This window comes from Caretta caretta, chromosome 2 (assembly GCF_965140235.1).
Source record: "Caretta caretta isolate rCarCar2 chromosome 2, rCarCar1.hap1, whole genome shotgun sequence".
NCBI lineage: Eukaryota > Metazoa > Chordata > Testudines > Cheloniidae > Caretta > Caretta caretta.
The window spans coordinates 105,058,054-105,083,527 of NC_134207.1; the positions used below are offsets into that span (position 1 = coordinate 105,058,054).

Below are 25,474 nucleotides of genomic sequence, written 5' to 3' on the forward strand. Positions count from 1 at the left end.
CATGCATGTCAAGGGGCATTGATAAACAGGTTTTTGCCAAACAAAGGAAAGTGGCCACAATCTCAAACCAGTTGTAGCTAAATTCCATGGGCTCTTCATTTATATTAGAGGTTATAGCAGGAATAGATAATTTCCATAGTAGCGGCCACCAGCGTGGGAGGAACCAACATGGAGCCTTATCCTCCAAACCTTATGGATCATTTACTCAGCATGCATTGGTGAACTTTATCTGGTGGTATCCTTCAGAAGAATATATTTCAGACAGATCTATAAAGAGAGGGGAAACCACTCCCTAAATTATCCTTCACCTTCAGGAGACAAAGAAACCAAGCAATTTGATCTCTGTGTTGGGTCCTGGTCAGGCCAGCCAGTAAAAAGCTGGAAAGAAGACAAGAGTGAGAGAAACAGTCTTGAACAAAGACTGTATTTTACTAGATTAAGTTTCAGGCTTTTAGATGTGTTCTTCACTTTTTTATTTGCTTATAACTGATCTACCCTTATTTCCTTTACTTGGTATCACATAATCCTTGCTCTTCTGTAAATAAACTTGTTTTACTTTTAATCTAAGAGTAAACACTGCTGTGTTTTGAATTTAAGTGATGAACTCTTGTTAAAGTAATAAGCTGTGCTTTTGTCTCTTTAAAGGACCAATGACCCACTTTACATCCCTGAGTGTTCCAGGGGGGAGTGGGACACTTTAGGGCAGACATTTTGGGGGAAATTTGAGATTGGGGATGTGTTGGGGTCACCTTGCAAGTAGTAACTTGCTGGTGGAGATGAGGCTGGGGCTGCTGTGTTGCAGGCAGGGTGCTAGGGTCAGACCTCTGAACCAGGGCTGCACAGCACAGAGAAACTCAAGGAACCACATGCTTGTCTGTTGGTGTTCCGATTGAGAGAGACAGCAGGAGAACATGGAAGGCACCCAGGGTTACAGGGAGGCAGTGAGACCTCTCACTGGTCTGGGCTTAGCACCAAAACATTACAGGGATGTTGGTTATCCTAACCCCAAAGAAGTCAGGAGTTAGTGTATTCCCCCTTTTCCTTTGAATTTGGCATTATCCTGGCTTAAACAGAGAAGGGGGATTAGAAAGATCCAGGCATTTCTTTGAGGCCTGGTGTTTGCCTCCTACAGTAGCTCTGCAGCAGGCTGTGACCTTGGTCAGTCATGGGAATAAGATGACCCCGGTAGGCCTAAAAATACTAGCATGCTATGGATTTGAGCATTGAAAATGGTTAGACCATTGATAGTATGGAGGAGTTGGGGCCTTAACCCACCTTCTTTTTCACTGCTGCCAGGACATGTTGCTTTCTGAAGAAAATTTAAGGTTCAGTAGAGTTGCAGTCACTTGTCCCAGAGAACCCAACAGTCCTGCTTCCCTTCTCATTGCCCACTACCATTCGCATTGAGAAGTAGTGTGTGGCAACACCATCTACACCTTCTTACTTCTTCCCCACCTGTAGTTCAAATGCTTATTTTTAAAAGTATGGAACCTCTTGAGGCATCTCAACACAGCACATGTATTTGTTGTGTTTTAATGTTTATTTCTGCAGCTGCAAACCTAGAATGAATAAGGGTATTTTAGACTAGCATAAAATCCATGCTAACTTCTTAGAAGCAAAAGACAAACTGCTATTTAATTAAATGTAGAAACGTTTTGATAGACTTGCCTTCTTAAATGGCAAGCAAGTAGACAGAATCTGATTAAAACAGTGTCTTCTGTATCTTCAGTTCCTGTCATACAGTATCATTTGGAAAAAAACCTTTTGCTAAAATTAGGTTTTTAAATAGGAATGCCTGAAAAAATAAAAATTCTTATTAACTGAAGATGTACTTCAATATATGTTTTTGAACAGATGACCCGCTGTACACTGTTGTGGTGGTGCAAAGTTTGTCCCTTTAATTTCTAAAGAGTTTGCCCATTACCAATAATATAACCAAGAATCAATAATATGGCTTCATGGCTGTTTCTATAGAATTCCTATACATTATTTTAAAAGTCATTAAAATGGAATTGTATTGGTGGTGGTGGTTTCTATAGCTTAGTATGTATCATACTTGCATGAATATAAATTTAGTGTAATCTGCATAAAAATGTTGTCAAGATTACTGTGGAAACCTTTAACTTGAACTTCATTTTTTTTAAGCAAAAAGAGCAAGAAAGCTGTTTATAAGACATTTTAAAATGGATAATTAAGACAAGTCTAGTAACTGTGACAGAGAGTGATATAATTAATAACTCAGTAGAGCACATACTGACTCTTGACCAATTGGCAGGTTGATGACATCTTAGGAGAAGGCAGTGATGATAGTGACAGTGAGAAAAAGAAGACAGAAGAGGAAGGAGAGAAACCACAGAGTAGTGCAACAGAATCGCTAGGAATGAAGATAGAAGAGAGGCCTGGATCATCATCCTCATCAAGTGAAAGGAGCTTAACAGGCAGTATCTCCAGGTATGAGTTTGTCAAATGTAAGAGTGGTTTTTATATAAGAAATTCAACAAAATATTTAAAATGGGATTCACTTATGCTTTATATACAGTCTTCTTAAAACAAAGAATTGGAGTTTTCTACAGTAAATGTTCATAAGAAATAAGCACAGTTCCTCCCCAGCCCTTGTGACCAAAGTCCGCTCTAAGCTGGGTGGCCACCCAGCAGGCTATGAAGTGCTGCGCACTTCAGGTGTCCCTGCCCTCTGCCTTGGAGCTGCTCCCAGTAGCCTCCTGCTTGCTGTGCAGAGGGGGGGAGGTGGCGCTGATGTCAGGGTGTCCCCCTCCTCCCACCCCTGTGGGAAACACGATAGGTCTCAGGACGGAGGGAGCTTGCTGGCAGCTGCTCTTGTCTGAACGTGCTTATCTACTTAAAAGGGCAGCGTACTTAAAGGAGCAATGCGTCTCTCTTTCCCTCTGTCACCTCCCAACACATACTTGTGGTGGTGGTGTTACTTCTTGATACTTCTTTCAAAGTGTGTTGTTTTAGTTTTTTGACTGGTCTATTCATTTCATAATTTTTATTTCTCTTACACTTAAATTTAATTCTTTGAATAATGTGCTCTAAAATGCCTAACCTGTCCTGGCTGGAGTAATTATCCCTATGGTAACTTTTTAAAAATATATATTATATCTAGGTTTTTGGTTTCTACTGGTGGCATACATCTGCACATTACCACAATATGGTGCACATAAAAAAAAATTCATTCTGCACATGGATGGAAAAAATTAGAGGGAACACTATCAACCAATTTTATATTAAAACCAGAGTTAGCATTAAATCATAAACACAATAAAGGAATGCTATATTGAATAGCCCTACATTTGAAGCCCACTAAAACTTAATTTTTCCAAGTCCGCAGCTATATAAAAACAAATAAAGTATTACCTTCAAGATGAGACCATTTATTGTCTTAAAATTCCAACTGATAGGTTCAGTATCCATTTACCACCAAATAGTAAAGAATCAAATGTGACGTGAGGATGCTCATTATGCCTTCCCTCTGCTTTCCTTTGGGTTTCCATTTAGATGATTACATTTATAAGAACTTAGATTTCTTAAATCCCACATCAACAACTTAAGTCTGCAGCTGTCATATTGCAGGCAAATACATTTCTCTGTAATGGAAGAGAAATGTAAATTTTAAAGCTGTCAACTTTTGATTGTCTAAATCACCTGTTAAAAAAATTTATTTTTTATCATAACTCGGAGAAATCTTTCTATACAGAGTGAGTTTACTGTAATTGACTGAAGCATCTTAGTCTGTGGGTTAAATGGTAGCTGTGTGCTTCTGTACATTTAGTGTCCTATAGTCATATGTGAATTAGGCCATAAATGAATTCACTGGTATTTTAGTGGTACAAGTGTGTATGTTGGGAAACTACCACATGGTATGACAATGTTGATGCTTTTGAGGAGCGCCGCAGCTGGGACAGCCAGTTTGCTATGGGTTAGTCAGTGTTGAGGGGCTATATAGAAAGCCTCTGTAGGACTTGCTATCCTGGTTTTACACTTAATCTTATATATATGATCACTTAAATTAATCAAGTAAGTTGGTGTGACCGAGTACATGTAAGGGCTACACTAAAAATGCTTACGCGGGCAAACTGCAAGGAATAGTGTAGACAACCCCTGAAATTGCACTGATCTTTTGGTATTAACTGATTTTGGATTGTACAGTCCATCTCTTTGGCTTCTGTCTGCATTTCAGGTAGAGGGGTGATAAACAGCTCAAGCAGAAGTACCTGCGTTAGCTTTCATCTAACTGGTTTGTCAAAAATAGAAGTGAGGGTGCGGCAATGCAGGCTTCAGCACAGGCTACTCAAACCTGGCAAACCCTCCTGGGTGTATACTTGCTTTTGCAGCCTGCTCTGAAGTCTTCACCACAATGTCCTCACTTTTCTTTTTAGCAAGACAGCTAGATTAAAACTAGTGTGGGTATGTCTACATGAGCTGCTAATCACCTATCTGGTTGCATTTTAGACATAGCCTTAGTTTATTAGTAAATATATAATTCTTTATAATAAAACAAAGCAAGACATACATATTTGACCCTCATTCTCCACTATGATCCCTTTATATCACTTACATGCAAAGGTTTGTGAGCAAGGTGTTACCTGGCCAGGGTTGCCAGGTGTCTGGTTTTTGACCGTAATGCCCTGTCAAAAAGGGACCCTGGCGGCTCCAGTCAGCACTGCTGACCAGGCCGTTAAAAGTCAGGTCGGTTGCACAGTGGTGCTAAGGCAGGCTCCCTGCCTACTACAGCACCGCTTGGCTCCCAGAAGCAGCGGCATGTCCCTCCTCCGGCTCCTATGCGTAGGAGCAGCCGGGGGCTCTGCACACTACCCCCGCCTGAAGCGCTGGCTCTGCAGCTCCTATTGGCCAGGAACCGAGACCAGTTGGCGCTGCGGGGACAGCACCTGCAGACAGGGCAACATGCAGAGCCAACTGTCCACGCTGCCGCACAGGAGTCAGGAGGTGGGAACATGCCACTGTTTCTGGGAGCTGCTTGAGGTAAGCACCTCCTGGAGCCTGCACCCCCTCCTGTGCTCCAACCCCCTGCCCCAGCCTTGATCCCCCTCTCCTCTCCGAACCGCTCGATATCAACCTGGAGCACCCTCCTGCACCCCCAGCTCCTCATCTCTAGAACCTGCACCCCCAGCCAGAGCCCTCATTCCCCTCCGCACGCCCCAACCCCCTGCCCCAGCCCAGAGCACCCTCCTACGCCCAAATCCCTCATCCCCAGAGTCTGAGCCCCTGCACCCCTGCCCCAGCCCAGTGAAAATGAGCAAGTGAGTGAGCGTGGGGAGGGTGAGCGACAGTGGGAGGGGGGATGGAGTGAGTGGGGGCGGGCCTCAGAGAAGGGGCAGGGCTTCAAAGAAGGGGCGGGGCAAGGGTGTTCGGTTTTGTGTGATTAGAAAGTTGGCAACCCTACCACTGGAGTGCTCAATCAGTCTGGGAGGATCCCCAGGTGGTACAGAGCCATTGTAATGGTTCTGCTTCCCTTTCCTTTACAACCCCTAGCATATTGGGTGTTTATAGATGGGGAGGGGAAGAGGAAGTGGAAGTTGGCAGAGCACCTCTCCTTTCAACTATTCTTGGCTGCCAGTGCAGCCCTGTGGGCTATATACAGCTGGTCATAATATACTGCGCCCTTAAAGCTGATTTCTGAGTTTAATGGCAGCCCTGAAGGTGCAAAATAGGGGAAGTAGGTGCCTCATAGACATCTTTTTTGCACTACTTCCTCTGTTTCTCAGTTCAGCTGAAAAACAAGCTTACTCTGTCTGGTATGGAACAATTACATTATTTAAGAAAACCTGTTTTGTCATAAAATCAGCATTGATTGCATGCTGTTGTATCAGATTACTTTATTTTGGGATTATATTACTTTTGCTTTTATTTAAACTATAACTAGTTAATGAGATCTAGTTCTAGTGCCATTTAATTACGGTATCTATGGTATAACTGTTAGCAAGCCCCTTTTCCCATATTTCCTTTTTGATCAAACCATGCTGTGCTGGGTTAGGTCTCAGAGCCTGAACAATTTAAGATGTTGGGCCAAAACTGCAGAGTTCAGGGTGTCAGCACACTTCAGAACGCAAGTGCAATGTGCTTGCTGGATGCAGCAATGAGATCAATTTGTCCTGGCGTATCCGTCCATAATTCAGCATTGTGTACTGAATCCTTTATTGAAAAGGAGTACTTGTGGCACCTTAGAGAAGAACAAATTTATTTGAGCATAAGCTTTCATGAGCTACAGCTCACTCCACCGGATGCGTGCAGTGGAAAATACAGTGGGGAGATTTTATATACACAGAAAACATGAAACAATTGTATATAAAATCTCCCTACTGTATTTTCCACTGCATGTATCCGATAAAGTGGGCTGTAGCTCACGAAAGCTTATGCTCAAATAAATTTGTTAGTCTCTAAGGTGCCACAAGTACTCCTTTTCTTTTTGCAGATGCAGACGAACATGGCTGCTACTCTGAATCCTTTATTGTAATTTGAATAGAAAATAAGTAATCAGTACAGCATCTTGTGCAGCCATTCTGGTATTTCCTACTTAAGGGTTACTACTTGCCTTTCAAGGTAATTAATAGCAGGGTTTAGCAGGGAAAACCTATTTAGCAGAATACTAAACCCTACAAGGTTAAAGAGCCCTGAGGGGAAATCCTCCCCTTGTAGCAATCAGCTTGGCCACAGACCTCTAGGAACTCCTTATTGCTGAAGTGGAGCAAATAAGATAACCCCCTGTAAATTTGATCAGAGTTCTTGTTTAATTGTGTCAAATTACTAATCAGGTCCAAATCATTTCATAACTTACTCCAGTCATGTTCATTATGATTTATGTGAAAACACATTTCTCTTTATCACTTGTAATTTTAGGGTAAGTGTCCTTCTTCTCATAAACTCTCTATAAAAGATATCAACATTGTTGTTGATTTTTTATTTTAACTACTGTATTGATAAAAGTCAAGTATTTAAAATGCTTTCTGTAGGCATGGTTACTGTAGTTCATGATCTTTCCACAGAGGACAAGGATTAATACTCAAGACTCTGGTGTGTAATTATTACATTATTTCCTTAAAATTATTGAACTATATATATTTTTAATAGTTCTAAATATGCGTTCACATTTTCACTAACTTGAGAGAATAAAATTATTTTATATCCTAGTATAGGTTTTGTTTGTGCTGTGGATGCCACTAAATAGGTTGCCAACTGCTCACACAGCTATTTCCTGTTCTAAGTATAGAAAACTGTGGTAACTCTAGATGAGAGTTGTTGGAAAATGCCATACTGTTAATGGTAACTACTGTATTTAGACTTATGGGTATTGCGCAGTACTCCTGAATTAAGCGTAATATTTTTAATGACTTTATTCAAAAATAATTTTTGAAAGATCCAGAATTAAAAATACCAAACGAAATTTCTGTATATTTTGCCCAACTTTGAAGGGATAGATGGATTCCTGTTGTATCATAAATGTAACTTGGCAGGGGAAAATATTCCTGATATTATAAATGAAATTCACAATTGCAGCACCTAGAAGAGTGCTTTAAAATGACTGGAGTGCATCACATTTCTAACAGTCTGTTAACAAACTGGGTTCCTTTTATGTGGAATACGTCAGCAATTTAAAAATTATTGCAGCTTCGGTTAGTTTTTTCCAGTGGCAGTGGTGACACACTCGAGAATGAAATCCAGGATCCTCTTCTGACCACAAGTGTTGCACAAGTGTTGCAAGAACATCTTGCTATTTTCACGTGAGCAGGCTATTCTTCTGAATTTAGTGTCACTTCTGTTTGAAAGAGATTTTGGCAAGGGCTTTAAGAGGAGAGGGGCTCTGAGTACGTGCAGCATAATATACTTAACCATTCATTCTTAATTAAGAGAACTATCAATTTTAAATGAGTGTGCATTGTTAACATTAAAAATAAAGTAGGTACCATTTAGAAACCTGTTTTAATTAAAAGCTCTAGTGTTATCCAAAATCCCTACATAGAAGAATTAATACTGTGGCTTTCAGCACTGATAAAAGCTTTCTGAAGTCTCTTAAACTAATCCATTTATTCCTACAGAAGATAACATTCTGGATTCCTACTCCAAAATGCTCTACTGTCAGTAAGATCAAAGGGAAATCCTTTGAGTCCTATCAAATTAACCGTTTGGCACTAATTGCCAGCAGTGTTTGCAAACCGGAATATTGACGATTCTGGTGCCAGAGGGTTAAATACAGCAAATAGCAGGAGAAGCTGTCTAACAAATGCTTTAATATTGTATATTGAAAAGCAGTAATATACAGTAAATCAGCATTTGGTATTAAAATATAATTTCTTAATTCAGTGTCTTTGCATAATTATAGAGAAATATATATAAAATTATACTGTGTCTCGCACGCTCTCTGACTAGTGCTCTGAGTGGCATTCATTAATGACTTTATTTGGAGCCCTGGTTAACCCTTCTTGGCTATAAGGGTACAACAGAGGCAGAGTAGATTTTCTGGTGTTTGACATGATCTTCGATGTAAAATGGAATCTGATGCAGTGTTGTGAGAAGTTGAAAAGAGTTATTGCAGAACTGTGGCCTGTTAATGAGTTTACGGAGAAAGGAGTCTTAAAACATTTGTCCAAACTGAACTTCTTACAATTTGCTCAACCATAAATCAAAATACAGTAGTATTCAGGAGCTTGTCATCTGTGAGATCTTTGCAGACCTATTCAGCCAACAAGAGCTAGAAAGAAAAATGGATGAAATAGGTCTTCTGAAATAAATGAATTCTTCTCAAAAATGGACTCTATGAATATTTTATATAGACTTACTGTCTTGGGTACAGGTGCATACAGAACAGGAAATGCATAGGACAGTGTATTAAGTTAATTAACTTTTAACCTTCCCCCAGTTTTTTGACCCTTTTGATACAGTATGTGGTTTTGTATATACTTTTTGGACTTGGACGCATCTGACTTGATTTTATACCTATTTTGGTGTGCTTGTAGTAATAGCCAGGTTAATACATTTTAATCTAGTTTAAATTTTAGAGTTCTGGTACTTCAACTATTAAATTCTTAGCCATGGTTTAACATGCATTAATTAACATGTTAACTAATACCATTTTAAATTCTAGTGTAGACACTACAAAAATATTTGTTCTGCAGCACAGATGTCTTGCTAGTTGTGTTTATCCTCAAATGTTTGTCCTGTATATGCATCAGGATTTACAGTTGTGTTAGTGTAACTCTCACACCTTCTGAGTGTGCTGTTCTGTCCCAGATATTGGCACTGAGACCACTTACAGATTAATGAGTTTACTCTACAGCCTTAGCTAATAGCCATATGGCTTTTAGCTCATGCAGTAAAGGCTCATGCACTAAGCTCCAGAGGCCCCAGATTTGAAGCTGCCCACCGACAACTGGGGTCTGTTCGTGTTACAAGTTGGGGCTCATCCAGGATTTCAACTGGGAAGTCTCTGAAGCTCGGGACACGCTTCCTCAGCTAAGGAAAGTATGTAGCCCACATACATCCTGGGTGTGGTGTTCTGTCCCATCTAGTGGCACCAAGACTACGTAGAGAGAGAGATTAATGAGTCTGATCTACAGCCTTAGCTAAGTGCCCTATGGCTTTTAGCTCATACAGTAGAGGCTCATGCACTAAGCTCCAGAGGTTTTAGCTTCAGTACCACTGTTAGCCGATGGCCAAGGATGTTTAGTGAGGTGCCAGCTATGCCCGTTTTATACCATCCGTGACTTTAACCGCTAGGACGCACTGTCCCTTCGCGGCGGGCAGCCTGGGCTAGGCTGACGGATGCCCCAAGGTCCTAAACACCTGTGACTTTAACTGCTAGAGCTCAGAGCTCCTTCGCAGTGAGCAGTCAGGATTGACTGACAGGCGCCCCAAGAGTTTGCCCCGTGGAGGCGGCACAACTCAACACTAGGCTCTTAGTACTCTCACCTAATGGCCAGGCTTTATAGCCAAAACGGATGAGGTTCTTTAATTGTGTTGGCTGCTTTACAGTAAACCAGAGAAACAAGTCAGGCTTACGCACAAATGGTTACCAAAATTTATTAAACTAGATTCTAATCATGTGGTTACAAAATTGCTAGTGCCTACTTATTTAAATGTAGAGATGTTACACACACAAACAAGTTACAAAACTGAAGCCACAATCCCAAAGAAAGAAAACAAAGTATAGAGCTCTATTTCAAAATATGTGTACACTAAAGATAGGAGATCAGGTGTGGGTGCTTCTTACCCTCCTTGCGTCTCTCGATTCCAGCGGTGCCAAGCCAGGATCGGTCACTCAGTTCCGCGGAAAGACGAATAAGGGACAAGGCTTAGGGACCATCTTAGCTGCAGAAGCCTTGGGAGGCTGTCACTTATCTGACCAGCAGATAGATAGTGAAAAGCACTCAAAAATCATGGTGCTGTAGGTCCCCTACTTATAAAACCTCTGTACTCCTTTATTCTCTTTCTCCTTTCTTCTGCCAAATTGGGGCTGGTCTGTCTGGGCGACAGAGTAGTTTACACTTGCAAGGGAGAGAAACAATAAGTTTCGACTATTGGACATTCCTTTTATTAGGGTAAATATTTTCCCACCTAGGATGTTGGGGTGTGTGCATCACGCTATTTAGTAGGGGCTAAGAGCCATGTCTGTCACAGCTTCTTTGTCTGCTGTGAGCCTAATCGTTGTATATGTTCCCAGAGGCACATTGTAGCAGCACACCTGTGCTTCTCACAGCTTCAAAGGCTGTGCTGGAATTGATGTTAAGTGCCCTGTTGTTTTGGCTCCCTTGTGTTCCCAGCAATGCTGGTCTGAGAGGGGGGGCTGGCTGTCTGGCTACATACCACCCACTGATGATCGATCGGGGTCTGTAGGTGTTACATTAGCACTTTAAAATTCTATTAAAAATCTAGTGTCACTATACCCTTGGTAAATATCATTCTGAAATACTAAAGACCCCTTGTTTCCTTTCAAAATTAGGACAAATAATATTTGAAACGTGCTGTCCCTCGTGCTATATATATTGATCACAATTTACTTTGTCTATTTCTGATGTGACATTTTCTCATCTATCTTCTCTTTAAATTTTCTAGTACATAAAACATTATTAATATTAACTTACTGGACAGAGGACGGTTGTGCTTGGATAACATAGTTGTGACGCTTGTCTTATTTTCTTTGGGTATCTTTGCTTCATATAAAGTAGGTAGCCTTGGAGTGAAAATACTATACAACATGTGATTTCTTTTTTTTCTTTCTAATCTTTGTAGAAATGTTTAGATATTGTGGTAATGGATGCATGAGGGATCTATTCCAAATGTTCATCAATGCTGTGGAGCTTGACTATTAATCAGAATTTGCACTGGTTTCTTAAATAGAGTTCACAGAATTTGAAATGTGCAGCAATCTAAAGGTGTAGAGCATTAAACAAATTCTGGTCACAAGAAAAGTCACTATCATTAGCTTGTTATATAAAACACTCAATTTTCTTTTATTTAGGGGGAGATTTCTAATGCACAAAGAGGAGTTAAGGGATTGGGAACTTGGTACCTAATTCTTCTTTTGGCCTTGAAAATCTCACCCCCTATCCCAAAGTAACAGCTACCATTCTGTAGTAATTATAATACTTTTACCTTAGGGAAGTATTTTCCTAACATCCATCAGTTTAGTTATTTGGATTAAGATGTGAAGCATGATGAACTTCTCTAGAACCTGCATTATTTATGTACTGATATAATGTCCCCTTCTATTTTGTCCCCTCTGTAAACAGTCCTAGTCTCCAATATTTTGCTCGATATGAGATCACACAGCAACAAAACTGTACTATAAATTTAAACCAATGTTGATTCATACAGCAAAATAAAATTCAGCATAAGTACCTAACTCTACATTTATTTTGACACTACAATAGTCATTTGGGCTCTACAGTACTATTCATCGCCACGTTTGCTGTCAGTAAATGGGTGTATGTAGTTTCAAGATTCCAATTGTATAGTCAGTTTTCTGGCCGTAACCATACTTCTAAAAATCATTTTCATGTTATGGTCTGGTCAAAAACAATACAGAGTGTGCTGTGTGTTACACAAGTGAAATTAACTTTAGACAGTTGCTAAAGTGATTTCTTCAGGGTCAGCACAAGACTTGTGATACAGAACAAAGTCTGTGAAATAGAACTATGTGCACTTCAGCTCTGATAGACAGATTAATTGTATTAAAATGTGACACACAAACTTGAGATCCCAAGTTTGAACCATACAAAAAAAATTCTGCCCTCAGAATAATGACTAACAGTTTGTCCTCTTAAAAGTTTAAACTTTGCAAGTTATGCACCATGACACTGTTACAAGAAAATATATTGTCCAAAAATTTGAGTCACTGTAGGGAACTTTAAAAGTGCAGGTGCCCTCTGACTCTTTAAAAATGTTACTGTTATTTACATAACAGGCTTGTAGTTGACTTCACTCCGATGGAATGCATGAGAATAAATGAAAAAGCCACAATGCCCAAGATAAGGTGTATTAATATTTTAAGTGTGGTTGGGCACACTGCAACATCCTTTTATATGATTTCAGTATTGTCTTGAATGCCAGTTTTGGGACATTTTATACTGTTTCATCAATAAGGCATTACAGATATAGCTTCAATGTCATTAATGGCTGCACAGTAAAAGGACTTCTACTGTATTTATACTGCTCATTTAGAGTTTTCTTTGCACCATTCATCATCTTGCATATTAAATTATATGCATTCAAGCCCTTCAGTCTTTGTGTACGATAGTGGAAATACTACATTTGCATGACAGAATGATTAGTAGTTCTGCCTTCTCATTATAGTTAGGTTAAGCTTTGTTGTCTTTAGTTGTTTATTGCTCAAGTCATTTTTCTTTAATCTAAAGCTATTAAAGAATAAAAATGCCCTTTATAAAAAAGTTCCCTTGTCAGAGAGTCGTCTTGATATTTCCAATTATCAACAAAAGTCCAGGGTTCGCTGTTAATTTTTATGCTATCTAAGTAAACTGCTAATTACAGATGCTATATGTATTTTCATGGGGGAGGAGAAGAGAATAGAGGCGAAACCAAAAGAACACTTAATTGGTTTTTGGTCCTTCAGTTCATTTTGTTAAAAGAAATTTGGTTCTTTTAGCTCTTCACAGCAAACAGAAAAACATAAAAGCTTGGTCCTTCCTTCCAAATTTGAAAAATCAGCTACTATTCTGACTATAATCTGTTCTGCAGCTATCCAGTTACAGTATCTTCTTGTAACCAAAAAAAAAACCCCACTAGCTTCTATTTTACGTAGAGTGTTTTAAATACAAGCAACATAGTCTAGAGAAGTAAATGAAGTTTTCTTGTACCAAAGGAGGGGAGGACCCACAGAATTTGTTTTATTTTTCTGCATAAGATCGTTGCATTTTGCACTGAAATGAAACCTATTTATAAAAATGTAATATCTTTATTTTTAGTAGCATAACTGAAAGTATGCTTTCTCTCTCCATTGATCTAGTGGGTCCAGCTGAGGGAGATAATAAGTTAGAAAACACATGGGGTCTTTCATATTAATCTCCTTGCCATACATTCCACCCAGACATAAACTATTCATCTTTTAAAAATGTTCCCTTGCCTATTTTTAGTGCATTGTTCGGCTTGGTTGGTGTCTGTCTCCTTTGTTCTGGAAAGTCTTTCTTCTTGGAAAAATATGACAATTTAATAAAAATATGGTCATTAAGAGAAACCATGCTAATTACTTTACTGCAATGTCTATAAGGCACATCATCTTGGTAGCTGTAGCTCTTAAATTTACATGATTGAGGAGTTGCTAAATTTCCATATGTGTTTTCTTAGATCCTGGCTCTGTTTGAAAATCTTAGTCTTTTTTACCCTCATTTTTCTTTTGCATTAACTTCACTTGTACTGAAATGTGTTTACTGGGAAATGGGAGCTGAGCCATCATTCACCATTTTTTCCATACAGAATTAAAGTGGTTTCTATAATGGTCCAAAGAGAATACATAGAAAAATGAGTTGATGCACCTTTTTTTAAACACATCTTTTAGTTAAGCTCTGAATAGCATTTGTTTATGGAAATAGCTTTATTGATTGGCTTATACTTCACTTACTAAGTCGTCTCTGAATCTTTTTGTCCTTAATACTAAATCATATATCTCCTTGGCATTTAATATTTTGTATTAACAGTATTGTACTCGAGTAGTTTTCCATCTTATTTATCTCTTTTTTGCGACTAATCTGTTCAGCTTGTTTTTATCTTTGTCGTGTGCGCAGGAACAGTTCTAGTCTTGTATAACTTCTTTTCTCTTTCAAAAAGAGCTCCAAATGCCTCATTTATGGACTGATCTCATCCATTTTGTTACTCAGTTCTGTGCAGGGGCCCTAGAAAAATTGTGCAGAACACCATTTGTAAATAATGTACACAGTTAGTATACATCATAAATTTTTTTAAATAAAAATTGATTGACAATTCTGTTTGCTGTCATAGCTGAAAAGCAATGAGAAAACTAGGATACGTTGTAAATGATTCAGGCAATGCATATGCTTATGGGTGCACTCATATGAATGTATGCAGAGTATATTTAAACCCTCTAGAGTTCAACCATAACCAGTAACTTGATCTTTTGCCTGAGGACTGACCACTAGTTTAAATAGTGTGGACGTCTGATGGCACAATCTCACAACCATCCTTCCTGTTTCATTTCCCATCAAGCAAAGGGATGGCTCTGTATGTGCAAGCTCAGTGTAAATGTAATAGGGGATTTGGGGTTTTGGTTAGAATTATTGGGCTGGATCTTGCTCTCATTTAAGTCAATGGCAAGACTACCATTGATTTCTGTGGTGCTGGATCAGGTCCACAACACTTTGTACGGAAAAGTTCTTGTGACACGTGACCAGAAAGGGTTAAGCATCCTGCAGGATGAATGACTCAAATTCATCCCTTAAAGACATATGGGGAGATAATGTTGGTTTTTGTGTCATTACATGTATATTGGTAGTGGTCAACAATGTAATCAACAGTCCCTGTCTATGCTGTTAATTCAGAGATCAAAAGAACAATTTAACATTTAAATGAACTGTAAACATAGGATGTCGCTGTATTCATCTCTTTGAAATACAGCAAATCATCTGCGAATGGTGGAAAAATAGGCAATTGCCTTATGTTAATCTGTGTGAATAATTACCAGGCAATGCTTAGGAAATAAACCTACTTCAAAGTCGCCCTGATTGCCTATTGTTTACCCAGGACTGTATGGTCAAGTGTATGCTAGAATTTTGTATAGGAGACCCGTGGGTCCTGATCCTGTCATCTCAGATCTGCTTAAGCTTCATCAGGGGAAGTTTGAGTCACAAGATTGAGATCCCGGTTTAACTGGAACACCCTGAATATGATATTGGACATTTGACTATGGATTAAATTCTAAAAGAACTGTTTGCAGCTACAAAGGTCACCATCTCTGCTATGAATCTGAACCTCACGAATTGAACTCATGTCTGTATGTATATTGATCTTTTAACCATGCTCTCTCTATCTGTTCTTTTTTTAATAAATTTTAGTTTAGTTAATAAGAATTAGCTGTAAGCGTATATTTGGTTAAGATCTGGAGTATTCACTCATCTGGGAGGTAATGTGTCCAGTCCTTCGGGATTCATACAACCTTTTTTGTATGATTAAGATTTTCATTAATCCTCCTCATGTCTGACTGGGGTGACTAGGTGGAGGCCTGAGGCTGGGTTACTTTAAGGGAACTATGCTGTTGACTTCTGAGTAACCAGTGAGATATAACAGAAACTGTTCTGTGCTGACTTGGTAAATCTAAGTATTGGAATATCCGCCATTTTGGGGGATTGCCTGCCCCATTCTTCGCAGTTCACCCTAATGGAGTGACCTCAGCTGTCTCTCCTGGGATTCCAGTCACAGTTCTATTTACAAAGCTGTATATGCAGAATATGCTGTATTGTGTAAATTGAGTGAAACTAGATTTTTTCTAATGGCATTTTAGTAAAAAAATTTTAAACTCTTTACTGGAAAGTAGTAGGGCTGTCAAGCGATTTAAAAAAAATGTATCACGATTAATTGCATGTTAATAATAGAATTCCATTTATTTAAATATTTTTGGATGTTTTCTACATTTTCTGTTATTTCAATTAGAACACAGAATACAAAGTGTACAGTGCTCACTTTATATTTATTTTTGATTACAAGTATTTGCACTGTAAACAAAAGAAATAGGTGAATTGCAAAATTCTAATACAAGTACTGTAGTGCAATCTCTTTACCATAAAAGTTGAACTTACAAATGTAGAATTATGTACAAAAAAAAGCATTCAAAAATAAAACAACGTAAAATTTTAGAGCCTGCAGGTCCACTCAGTCCTACTTCGTGTTCAGTCAATCACTCAGACAAACAAGTTTGTTTACATTTGCAGGAGATAATGCTGCCCGCTTCTCGTTTACAATGTCATCTGAAAGTGAGATCGTGCATTCTTGCGGCACTGTTGTAGCCAGCGTCGCAAGATATTTACATGCCAGGTGCGCTAAAGATTCGTATATCCCTTCATGCTTCAACCACCATTCCAGAGGACAAGCGTCCATGCTCATGACCGTTTTTGCTTGATAACAGTCCAAAGCAGTGCAGACCGACGCATGTTCATTTTCATCCTCTGAGTCAGATGCCACCAGCAGAAGGTTGATTTTCTTTTTTGGTGGTTCGGATTCTGTAGTTTCCACATCGGAGTGTTGCTCTTTTAAGACTTGTGAAAGCATGCTCCACACCTCGTCCCTCTGAGATTTTGGAAGGCACTTCAGATTCTTAAAACTTGGATCGAGTGCTGTAGCAATCTTAAGAAATCTCACACTGGTACCTTCTTCACGTTTTGTCAAATCTGCAGTGAAAGTGTTCTTAAAATGAACAACCTGTGCTGGGTCCTTATCCGAGACTGCTGTAACATGAAATATATGGCAGAAAGCGGGTAAAACAGAGAAGAGGACATACAATTCTCTCCAAGGAGTTCAGTCACAAATGTAATTAACACATTATTTTTTTAATGAGCATCATCAGCATGGAAGCATGTCCTCTTGCCGAAGGATGAAGGGGCTTACGAATGTTTAGCATATCTGGCACGTAAATACCTTGCAATGCCGGCTACAAACGTACCAGGAAAAGGCCCATTCTCACTTTCTGGTGATGACATAAATAAGGAGAGGGCAGCATTATCTCCTGTAAACATAAACTTGTTTGTCTTAGCAATTGGCTGAACAAGCAGGACTGAATGGACATGTAGGCTCTGAAGTTTTACATTGTTTTGTTTTTGAGTGCAGTTATGTAATAAAAAAATCTACATATTTAAGTTTCATTTTCACAACAAAGAGATTCCACTACAGTACTTGTATGAGGAGAATTGAAAAATACTCTTTCGTTTCATTTGTACAATGCAAATTTGTGTAATAAAAAATAATATACACTTTGATTTACATTACAACACAGAATATAATATATATGAAACTGTAGAAAAACATCCAAAATGTTTAAATTTTAATTCGTATTCCATTGTTTGACAGTGCGATTTAAAACTGCAATTAATTGTGATTAATTTTTTTAATTGCATTAAATTTTTTTTGAGTTAATCACGAGTTAACAGTGATTAATTGACAGCCATACTGGAAAGTGTTCTATTGGCGGACCTCTGTTTTATAGTGGTTCCTTTTTACTTCCTCAATGGAAATGAACCTTTTAGGCTTTATGTATAAAATAAGCTCATTCAGGAAGAAAACAAATTCTTTAAAGATACTGTACACTCAGAATTCTCGCTCCTGAGTCTCTCACTTCCGGGGTAAGACTCGAGTGAGTATCTTGTGCATAACCTTCAAGGAATCAGAATTATAGATGAGTGAATTCCCTTCACCGAGTGCCGAGTCCATAGCTCCCATTGGCCGGAAACTGTGGCCAATGGGAGCTGCGGGGGTGGTGCCTGTGGGCAGGGGCAGCGCGTGGAGACCCCCTGTTCCCCCCGCCTAGGAGCCACTGCCAGAGGGACATGCCAGTCACTTTCGGGGAGCCACTGGAGGTAAGCACTGCCCAGCCAGAGCCAGCACCCTTCATCCCCTCCCACATCCCAACCTCAGCCCAGAGCCCGCACCCAAACTCCCTCCCAGAGCCTGTATGCCCTCCTGCACCCCTGCCCCAGCCTGGTAAAAGTGAGTGAGGATTGGGGAGAGTGAGCAACGGAGGGAGCGGGGGCATGGCCTTAGAAGGGCACGGGCAGGACAGCTAGGGGGTCTCTGAAAAATTTAAAATCAAAATGGGAGTCCTCGGGTTAATAAATTTTGAGAACCACTGAACTAGAGCATATCTTTTAGTAAAACATCCAGTCTTGATTTTAAAATTGCCTGAGAATTCACCGCAGCCCAATTTTCCATTTTTCCTAACAGGACACCTAGTGTCTTTCGTAAAGTTACACCAATGAGGGAAAAAAAGAGAGACAAAGGTACATAAGAGATGTCATAGGCATTGTTTCTCAAAACTGAATTAAACTGAAGTGACATTGGAGAAATGCAGAGGAGGACATCAGCTTTATATTTGTCGGGTTTATCTATTTTTAGTTATTCATTTGAGCTAAGGAAATTCATTGTCACTTTACAGATATGGTATCCTGGTTATCCTCTCTCCTAATTATAGAGGTGGTGCTGAGCATGTAATACTAAATAATTGAGTGTCCAACCTCGCACAATTGCTTAATGAAACAAACCATGTGTTTCTGCATTAATGGAATGAGTTTTTTAAAAAAACTGTTCCCCAGAATAAAAAGTTTTGATTTCTAAGCAGTTCAATTGAACTAAATATGCACACTTTGGAAAAATTGTTAGTTCCTATTAAGGAGAGCGACAGTGAATTAAATTTAGGACCTATGGAATTAGGGCTTAATCTAACCTAGCAGGACTTCCACAAAAATCTGCATCAGCTGGAAAGCACAAATGAGTTCGTTCAAAAAGTCAGTTACCATTTTCTGCCTCTTAGAACTTTGAACAAAGGGGATGTTTCTTTCTTGTGACACACATTCTAGTTACTCTGTTTAAAACATATCTTTAAAAAGGTTGTGTCGAAAGGTAGATATGTTTTGTCCTAGAGTGAAAATTTGTCCAAATTTATTTTGGAAATTATATTTCTAAACATCTTTAAATAAACATGTTGATATATGGGAAAGTGCCAGGAGAGGTTATTTTTAAAGAGGTTTATTTTTTAGGAGCATAAATGTTTTGATGATGCTGTGTTCCATAGTCTTGTAGTTTGTGTTATATGCACATACTGCTCTGAGGAAAAAAAACAACCTCTTAGCATGGCTTAAATTAGATGTTTGAGGATCATCAGCTTCATGGAGACAAGTTACATTGTAGTAATAATAAAAACGTCAGTAGGACCAGCCAAAAATGGCCACTGCATCATAATTATATAGCAGGTCATTGATTTTTAATACTGTTTTTCAGGAGGAATGCTCTAGCCCCAAGTAAAAATTAAACTGCCACATCTTGATGAAAATTATTTTCTCCCTTAATTTGCTCCTACATCACATCTGATTGAGCTAATCTTCCTTATGGGGATTTTAGAGAGAGAAACCTCATCTGATTTCCTGTAAGCCTTCAAATCTGATTTCTGTGTTTTTGTCACGTGTCCGTTTCAAGAAAAGGAAGCATTCAGTTCAGTTTCTCCTTTCTTCCTGTGTTTTCAATTTTCATCTGTATAGCCATGCTGTAGTGATGTTTTATTCTGTCTCTCTAACATATGCAGATCAAAAATATTCCCATTGGAATAAATACATAGGCTTAATTTATCTATCCACATATGAATAAAGCAAAAATAATGTTTGCCCTTACCAAGTTTAAGGTGTTATATATCATAATATTATGTAAACTGCTCCAGCAGGTATTCCGAACACTTAACTACTCAAGGAGTGTAATCATTATATTAGTCAATAATTGGACTGTAATTATTATGATTTCTCAGTTAGGTTATGCATTTTGCCTCTGGTTTTTAGACAAAGATATATGGAAATAGTGTGTAGTATACTACTGCTTTAATCAGTGTATAAATTGAGCTGTATAGCATTCCATTCAGAGCAATTTAAATCATTTATTTTAATAACTTTTCCATTTGTACTTCAGTTATTTTCTAAAGAAACGTGCATTCTCATGGATTGATTATAACATTTAAAACATGTTGATTCACAACTAAACAGAGCCTTTACACTAGATTTGGTACATCTTTTTGCTACCTAAGAGGGTACGTTATAACTATATACATTTATTTAAGCAATTATATAGCTTAATTAATTTTTTTCAGACTTTTATTAATTGTACTTTTTTAGTATGTTAGAAAATCGTGAATGATATATTGCTTATTTACTAGATAATTAACTTTTTGCTCTTGATTTGTGCTAGCCTGCGTTAAGATGGTAACTGGAATTTTTAAACACACAGAAGAGCATATAAGATTTATATTTAACAAACAAAACAACCCTAAATGTGCTGGATACATAAACATCCCTTATCAAAACAGGTTTCACATTTACAAATAAATGGTTTACAAATAAATTTGTAAATATTTACAAATAAATAAAAGGAACAGAGGGATTAACTGTAGTCAGTGAATTAAACTGACTGTTGCGGGTCAGCCTGGGAAAACTTTCAAATATGCCTAAGTGAAAGTGACTGGAGCTTAAATTCCTACTACCCTAAGTTTCTTGAAAAGGAGACAAGTCTCCTAAGTTATTTAGGCTGACCTTCAGATTTCTAAAACTGGTAGATGTTATCCCCCCTCCCCATTTTTATTCATAGACTGGAAGAGAGAGACAAGTTTTCCTGATTTTTTTCAGCTCCCAATCAATTTCTCATCTTTGAGTGAATTAGTCCAAAAGGAAAAAAAATATTCTCTGTGCCTTCAGAAGAGGCTGCTGCTCTCGAAAGCTGGTATAGCACTTCAACAAACTCTGTTTCTAGGTGCTTAGCTAGTGCCTTCCACAAGTTCAGTGGTGTGGCTTTCTTTGAAACGTCGGCAAATATGTCCTGCTTGAATGGTTCACCTCCAGCCCTGAAATTTATTATGGTTGGCATGACTGATTGGGTAATTATTAGATGCCCATGCCATTGCAGCAACTTCTTCAATTAGACCTCTACCCTGGTACTTTGGGTTGAGACTAATAGCAAGAAAATGAGGTGGAGTTAAGTGTTTGATCTATTTGCTTCTTTACTGCCTACAATTCAGCTTTGTTGCTGGGGATTTCTTTCTTTGATATCTCTTGAAGTTCTTTCCAAATTTCAGCAGCATCAGCAATATAGCAGCAATCTTTCTGTGGTTTGTCCACAGGTATGGAAATAGGTTTCAATATGTTTAATATATCTTCTACGTTTCTCTTTAATATGATGTGGACTGTTTTGGCTGTGATAGTTCCATCTATTTTGTCATGATTTTCTTCCCAAAATGTCAGCAGAATAGGCCAGGTCTTAATAAATAGCTCAACATAGTCAATCACTGAATCACTGATTCTTACATCTTGGAGGAGAATTAGTTTGGATCCTCCTCCCCCCTTCAGTGAAGCTGAAGCAACCTGGCTGTTGTGGAAGTATTTTGCAATTTCCGGAGTTGTACTTAAGTTTTTGGCTAAAAGATGAGCATTGCACCCATACGTTATAAGTTCCAGGTTTCCTTTGTTATCTTCTTCTATATTTCTTCTCATCTTTGCTACATTTGCAGCATTGTCTGAAACAAACTATACACTTGACACTTGAATTTTTGTTCAGTTTGTCACAGTTTTACTGCTACTTCTAAGTATTGTGCTGCATGGGCATTCTCTGATGTATCACTTGTTTCTGTAAACTAGACAACTCCATCTTTTCTTGTCACACAAGCACTTTGTACTTGATCATTGTGTACATTGCTCCACCCATCAAGACTCAAATTATCGAATTTCCCATCAACGTTTTTTGCACACTGTTCAACTTCCTTCTCAGACACTGTATCCAGCAACCTTCCAGTAATGTCTGCTGTGCCAGGTAGAATGTAGTCTGGTCGTAACGATTGAACCAGGTCCATGAAATGTAAGTTCTGAACAAGACAAAAGGGACAATTTGCATAAATAAACTGAGCAATCTTTTCATCAGTGGAGTCTTGATGGAATTTTCTGGTCCTGATTACAAACTCATCCATGGTTTTAGTGGATGATGAAAGACTTTGTTGTTGAGATACAGGTGATTAAATTTAGTGAGTTTATCATTGTTGTTGAGATACAGCTAACTAAATTTAGTGCAGCACTGCTGGTGGCACTAGCAGATGACTCTTAAATTGGAGACATTGCAGATGATGGACGTTCATAACCCTCTATGTCTAAGCTGGACCTTGAAAAAAGATGGGTTTAAAAAAAATCACTTTCATTCACTATTACTCAGTGCACTACTTTAAAAAAAAATGAGACTGTAAAGGAGTCCTTCTGCAGCTGTTGGTACCACTTTTTAAATTATGTAATATATTTTCTCTGTAAAACTGGGTTTAGAATAATTAAGAAATCATTAGGATTTTCTAAATCTATATAAACCCTATCTCTAGCAAACAAAACATGTTTAAAAGTTGATTCATAAATGCCTAATAAAACTTTTGCTTTTGAACAGAAAATCTTCATCTAAGAGGTTTGATTATACTGAGCAGTAGAAAATCATTTCAGAAGTCCAGCAGTAACAGTGTATAAAAAAAAAAAAAAAAAAGTAATTGGTAAATACTCCCATAACTAACCAACATACCAATTATATTCTGATCAAAAACATTTTGAAATTCATGAGAAGTCATCCATCCAAAACACAAATTTATGACAATAATCTAAGTTATCATTTACTAGCATAGTAATACATGGTAGGCAGTGCCTAAGAATGGTGCAAAAATAAGTTTACTAACCAGTAGATCCAGATTCTTCAGACATGTCCATATCATCGTCTCCAAAGCCATTGCCTTCTGAGGATCATTTTTCGTAACATTGATTCATTTTGACAACCAGGCCTTGCGGCTTTCTTGCACTGTTTACATGTGGCACGTATTCCTTTTTTTACCCAGAGATACAAGAATTTCTTTAAAATATTCCGAAATAGGTCTCTTTATGATATGCAGCCATGGCAGTTTTTTCTCCAGTTCCCAGATGTTGAAATCAACACGGGAGCCTGCACCCTGAAGACTGTTGTCATTTCTTCCCACAGTGTCCTGCTTTGACACCAGTGTTGCTTCGTTCTGGTTGCACGCTCTGCTCCTTCTCCCTGGCTATATATCCCGTCCACCCACCCCTTTCCCCGGGGCGGGGAAGGGGAACTAACAGTCCAAGACTTCTGTTTGTGTAACCCACCTGCCTTTTGCACTGCAGTATTGTATTTTTTTTTAAAGACAGAGAGGGAGGCAGTTGAGAAATTAATGGATTTCTGTTTGTATCTCTATCTGCGTACACATGCAAGGAGACAGAGCAAGGCCATTTATCTGAAGTGTCCAGAACCATCCAGAAGCAAAGGCTGGTAGTTACTGGGCACATCAGTGTTTTCCCCTAAACTGGAGAATAAGTTTCCATAGTGGGTGGCATCATAAATATTCATAATGTGAGAACTGTCAGAGCTCTTGTAGGGGGAAGCTATAAAGCAAGAACATGAGACCACCCAGGTGGGCTCAGTACATGATCCTGATGATGAGATGCATGATGGTGTGTGTCCTACAGGTAGTGTGCATCCCAACACCTGTAATGGCTTTAGCAGTCTCTTGCACCCAGTAGCATAGCCCTTGGGTCTCTTCCCACCCCAGGATCAAGCCCTTAATAGAGTACATGACCTACTGTACTGTATTTACAAAGCTTGACTTCAAAAGTTGGATGTTTTTCTCCTGGTTCGTTCTTTATCTATAAAAGCAGCCTTTAATTCAAAGTTTTTGATACAGGTTCATGGATGCAGTGTATTTATTTTTTTATTTCAATGTTTTAAGTGATCATGGGATGTTTAGGCTTTAGCATATTTTGGATTAAATTCAGATTTCATTTTAAACAGGTTTATTTGTTAAAAGAAAAACTTAGTTTCAATAACAAAATCCAAAAAAAATCTGATTTTATTATTTTCAAAATATATCCTTGATTTTTATCCACCTTGATTCAGTTTCTAAATCCTGAGGAATAGCAATCATATGAGAGTTTCTTGTAAAGTAGCAGCTCATATTCAACTATGGCAATATGATGACCATCCAGTTTTTCAGTCACACGATGAAACTATACTTCGTTCACCAACTTTAGTAGCATTTATACAGAGTTTTATATGTAGCAGGTTTTATAGAGGTTTTTAATCTATATTTACAAACGTTAGGTCATTCTCATCATACGCTTGAGGTAGTCAAGTATTATCCCTGTTTTACAGATAGGGAAACTGAGATAAAGAGGTTAAATGACTTCCCAAAGGTCATGGCAAGTTGCTGTCAATCCTAATTTGATTGAGAAAGCTATCTCACTTCAGAGCCTGGGGTGAAGGAAGTGGTGCGGTTGGGTGGGGAAGGAGGAGTCTTGCTGGATCATATTAACATAAAGAAATTTGCAAAATGTGGGCAGACGGGACAGTGAAGGTTAGAAGGAGGTTGTCAGAGGTGAAGAGGCAATAACATGATTCACAGGTATAGCCTTCAGTATGGGAGGAGTAACTGTTACATGGTGGTGGTGGAGAAAGTCTGTGTTTCCTGGTCTTTATCCGGAGATGTTAATGGTCATGGAAACAGGGAGCAGACAAAACAAATTTAAAGGGAGAGCCAAGGTTTGATAACAGTTTGATAACAGTGCAACAAACTGAATAGAGGAAGGAAGGTGATTCTCAGATGTGACTGGGCAGAGCGGAGGGGAGAAGTTTATTGGGAATCCCACTAGATTAAGAGACGTTTGAGGCGCTGTCTGTGGGTTGAAGGTCAGATGGGTTGAATGGATGGTTGGAGGGCAATATAAAGTAACACTTAGTGTGCAGCAATGCAAAACAAGGTAAAATGGATTTCTTGCCTACATATAATTAACAAGGAACAAATAAGTAAGTAAATAAGGGTTTTATTCTACAATTTAAACTTTTCTTTGTTACACATTCAGTATTGTTTCTCTTTATTACCATTTTTGAATGTTAGTACTGTCTTCCTAAGTAATTGACAGCTATCACAGTTTTTAAAAAGTGTTTGTTGTCAATCTGCTTCAGAGATGATACATTGCAGTACTCTATTTCATTTTTAAATGATTAATGATTTTACCTCTTTGATTATTTACTTAAATTGGGGGGTGTTGTGATGAATAGTAACAGCTATGTAATTCAGTGTGTACTTGACTTAATTTTATACATAAGCATTGAGTTAATCGGATGGGGCAAGTCCATACTTTGAAGCTATTTCTCTGTCGATATAGTGGCCTAAATTTTCAGGCCATTACTACAAATATGTCTATTACAC

The 25,474-nt window shown here is 38.4% G+C and overlaps 1 protein-coding gene across 1 annotated transcript in view; it reads left to right on the plus strand.

Annotated features, from left to right (window-relative positions):
- Positions 1–25,474, plus strand: part of CTDP1 (CTD phosphatase subunit 1) — a 171,116-nt gene that overhangs the window by 118,656 nt on the left and 26,986 nt on the right. The window contains exon 12 of the mRNA XM_048840036.2: positions 2,276–2,451. Within this exon, the coding sequence (XP_048695993.2) occupies positions 2,276–2,451 (176 nt within the window). The remainder of the gene's footprint in view (positions 1–2,275; positions 2,452–25,474) is intronic.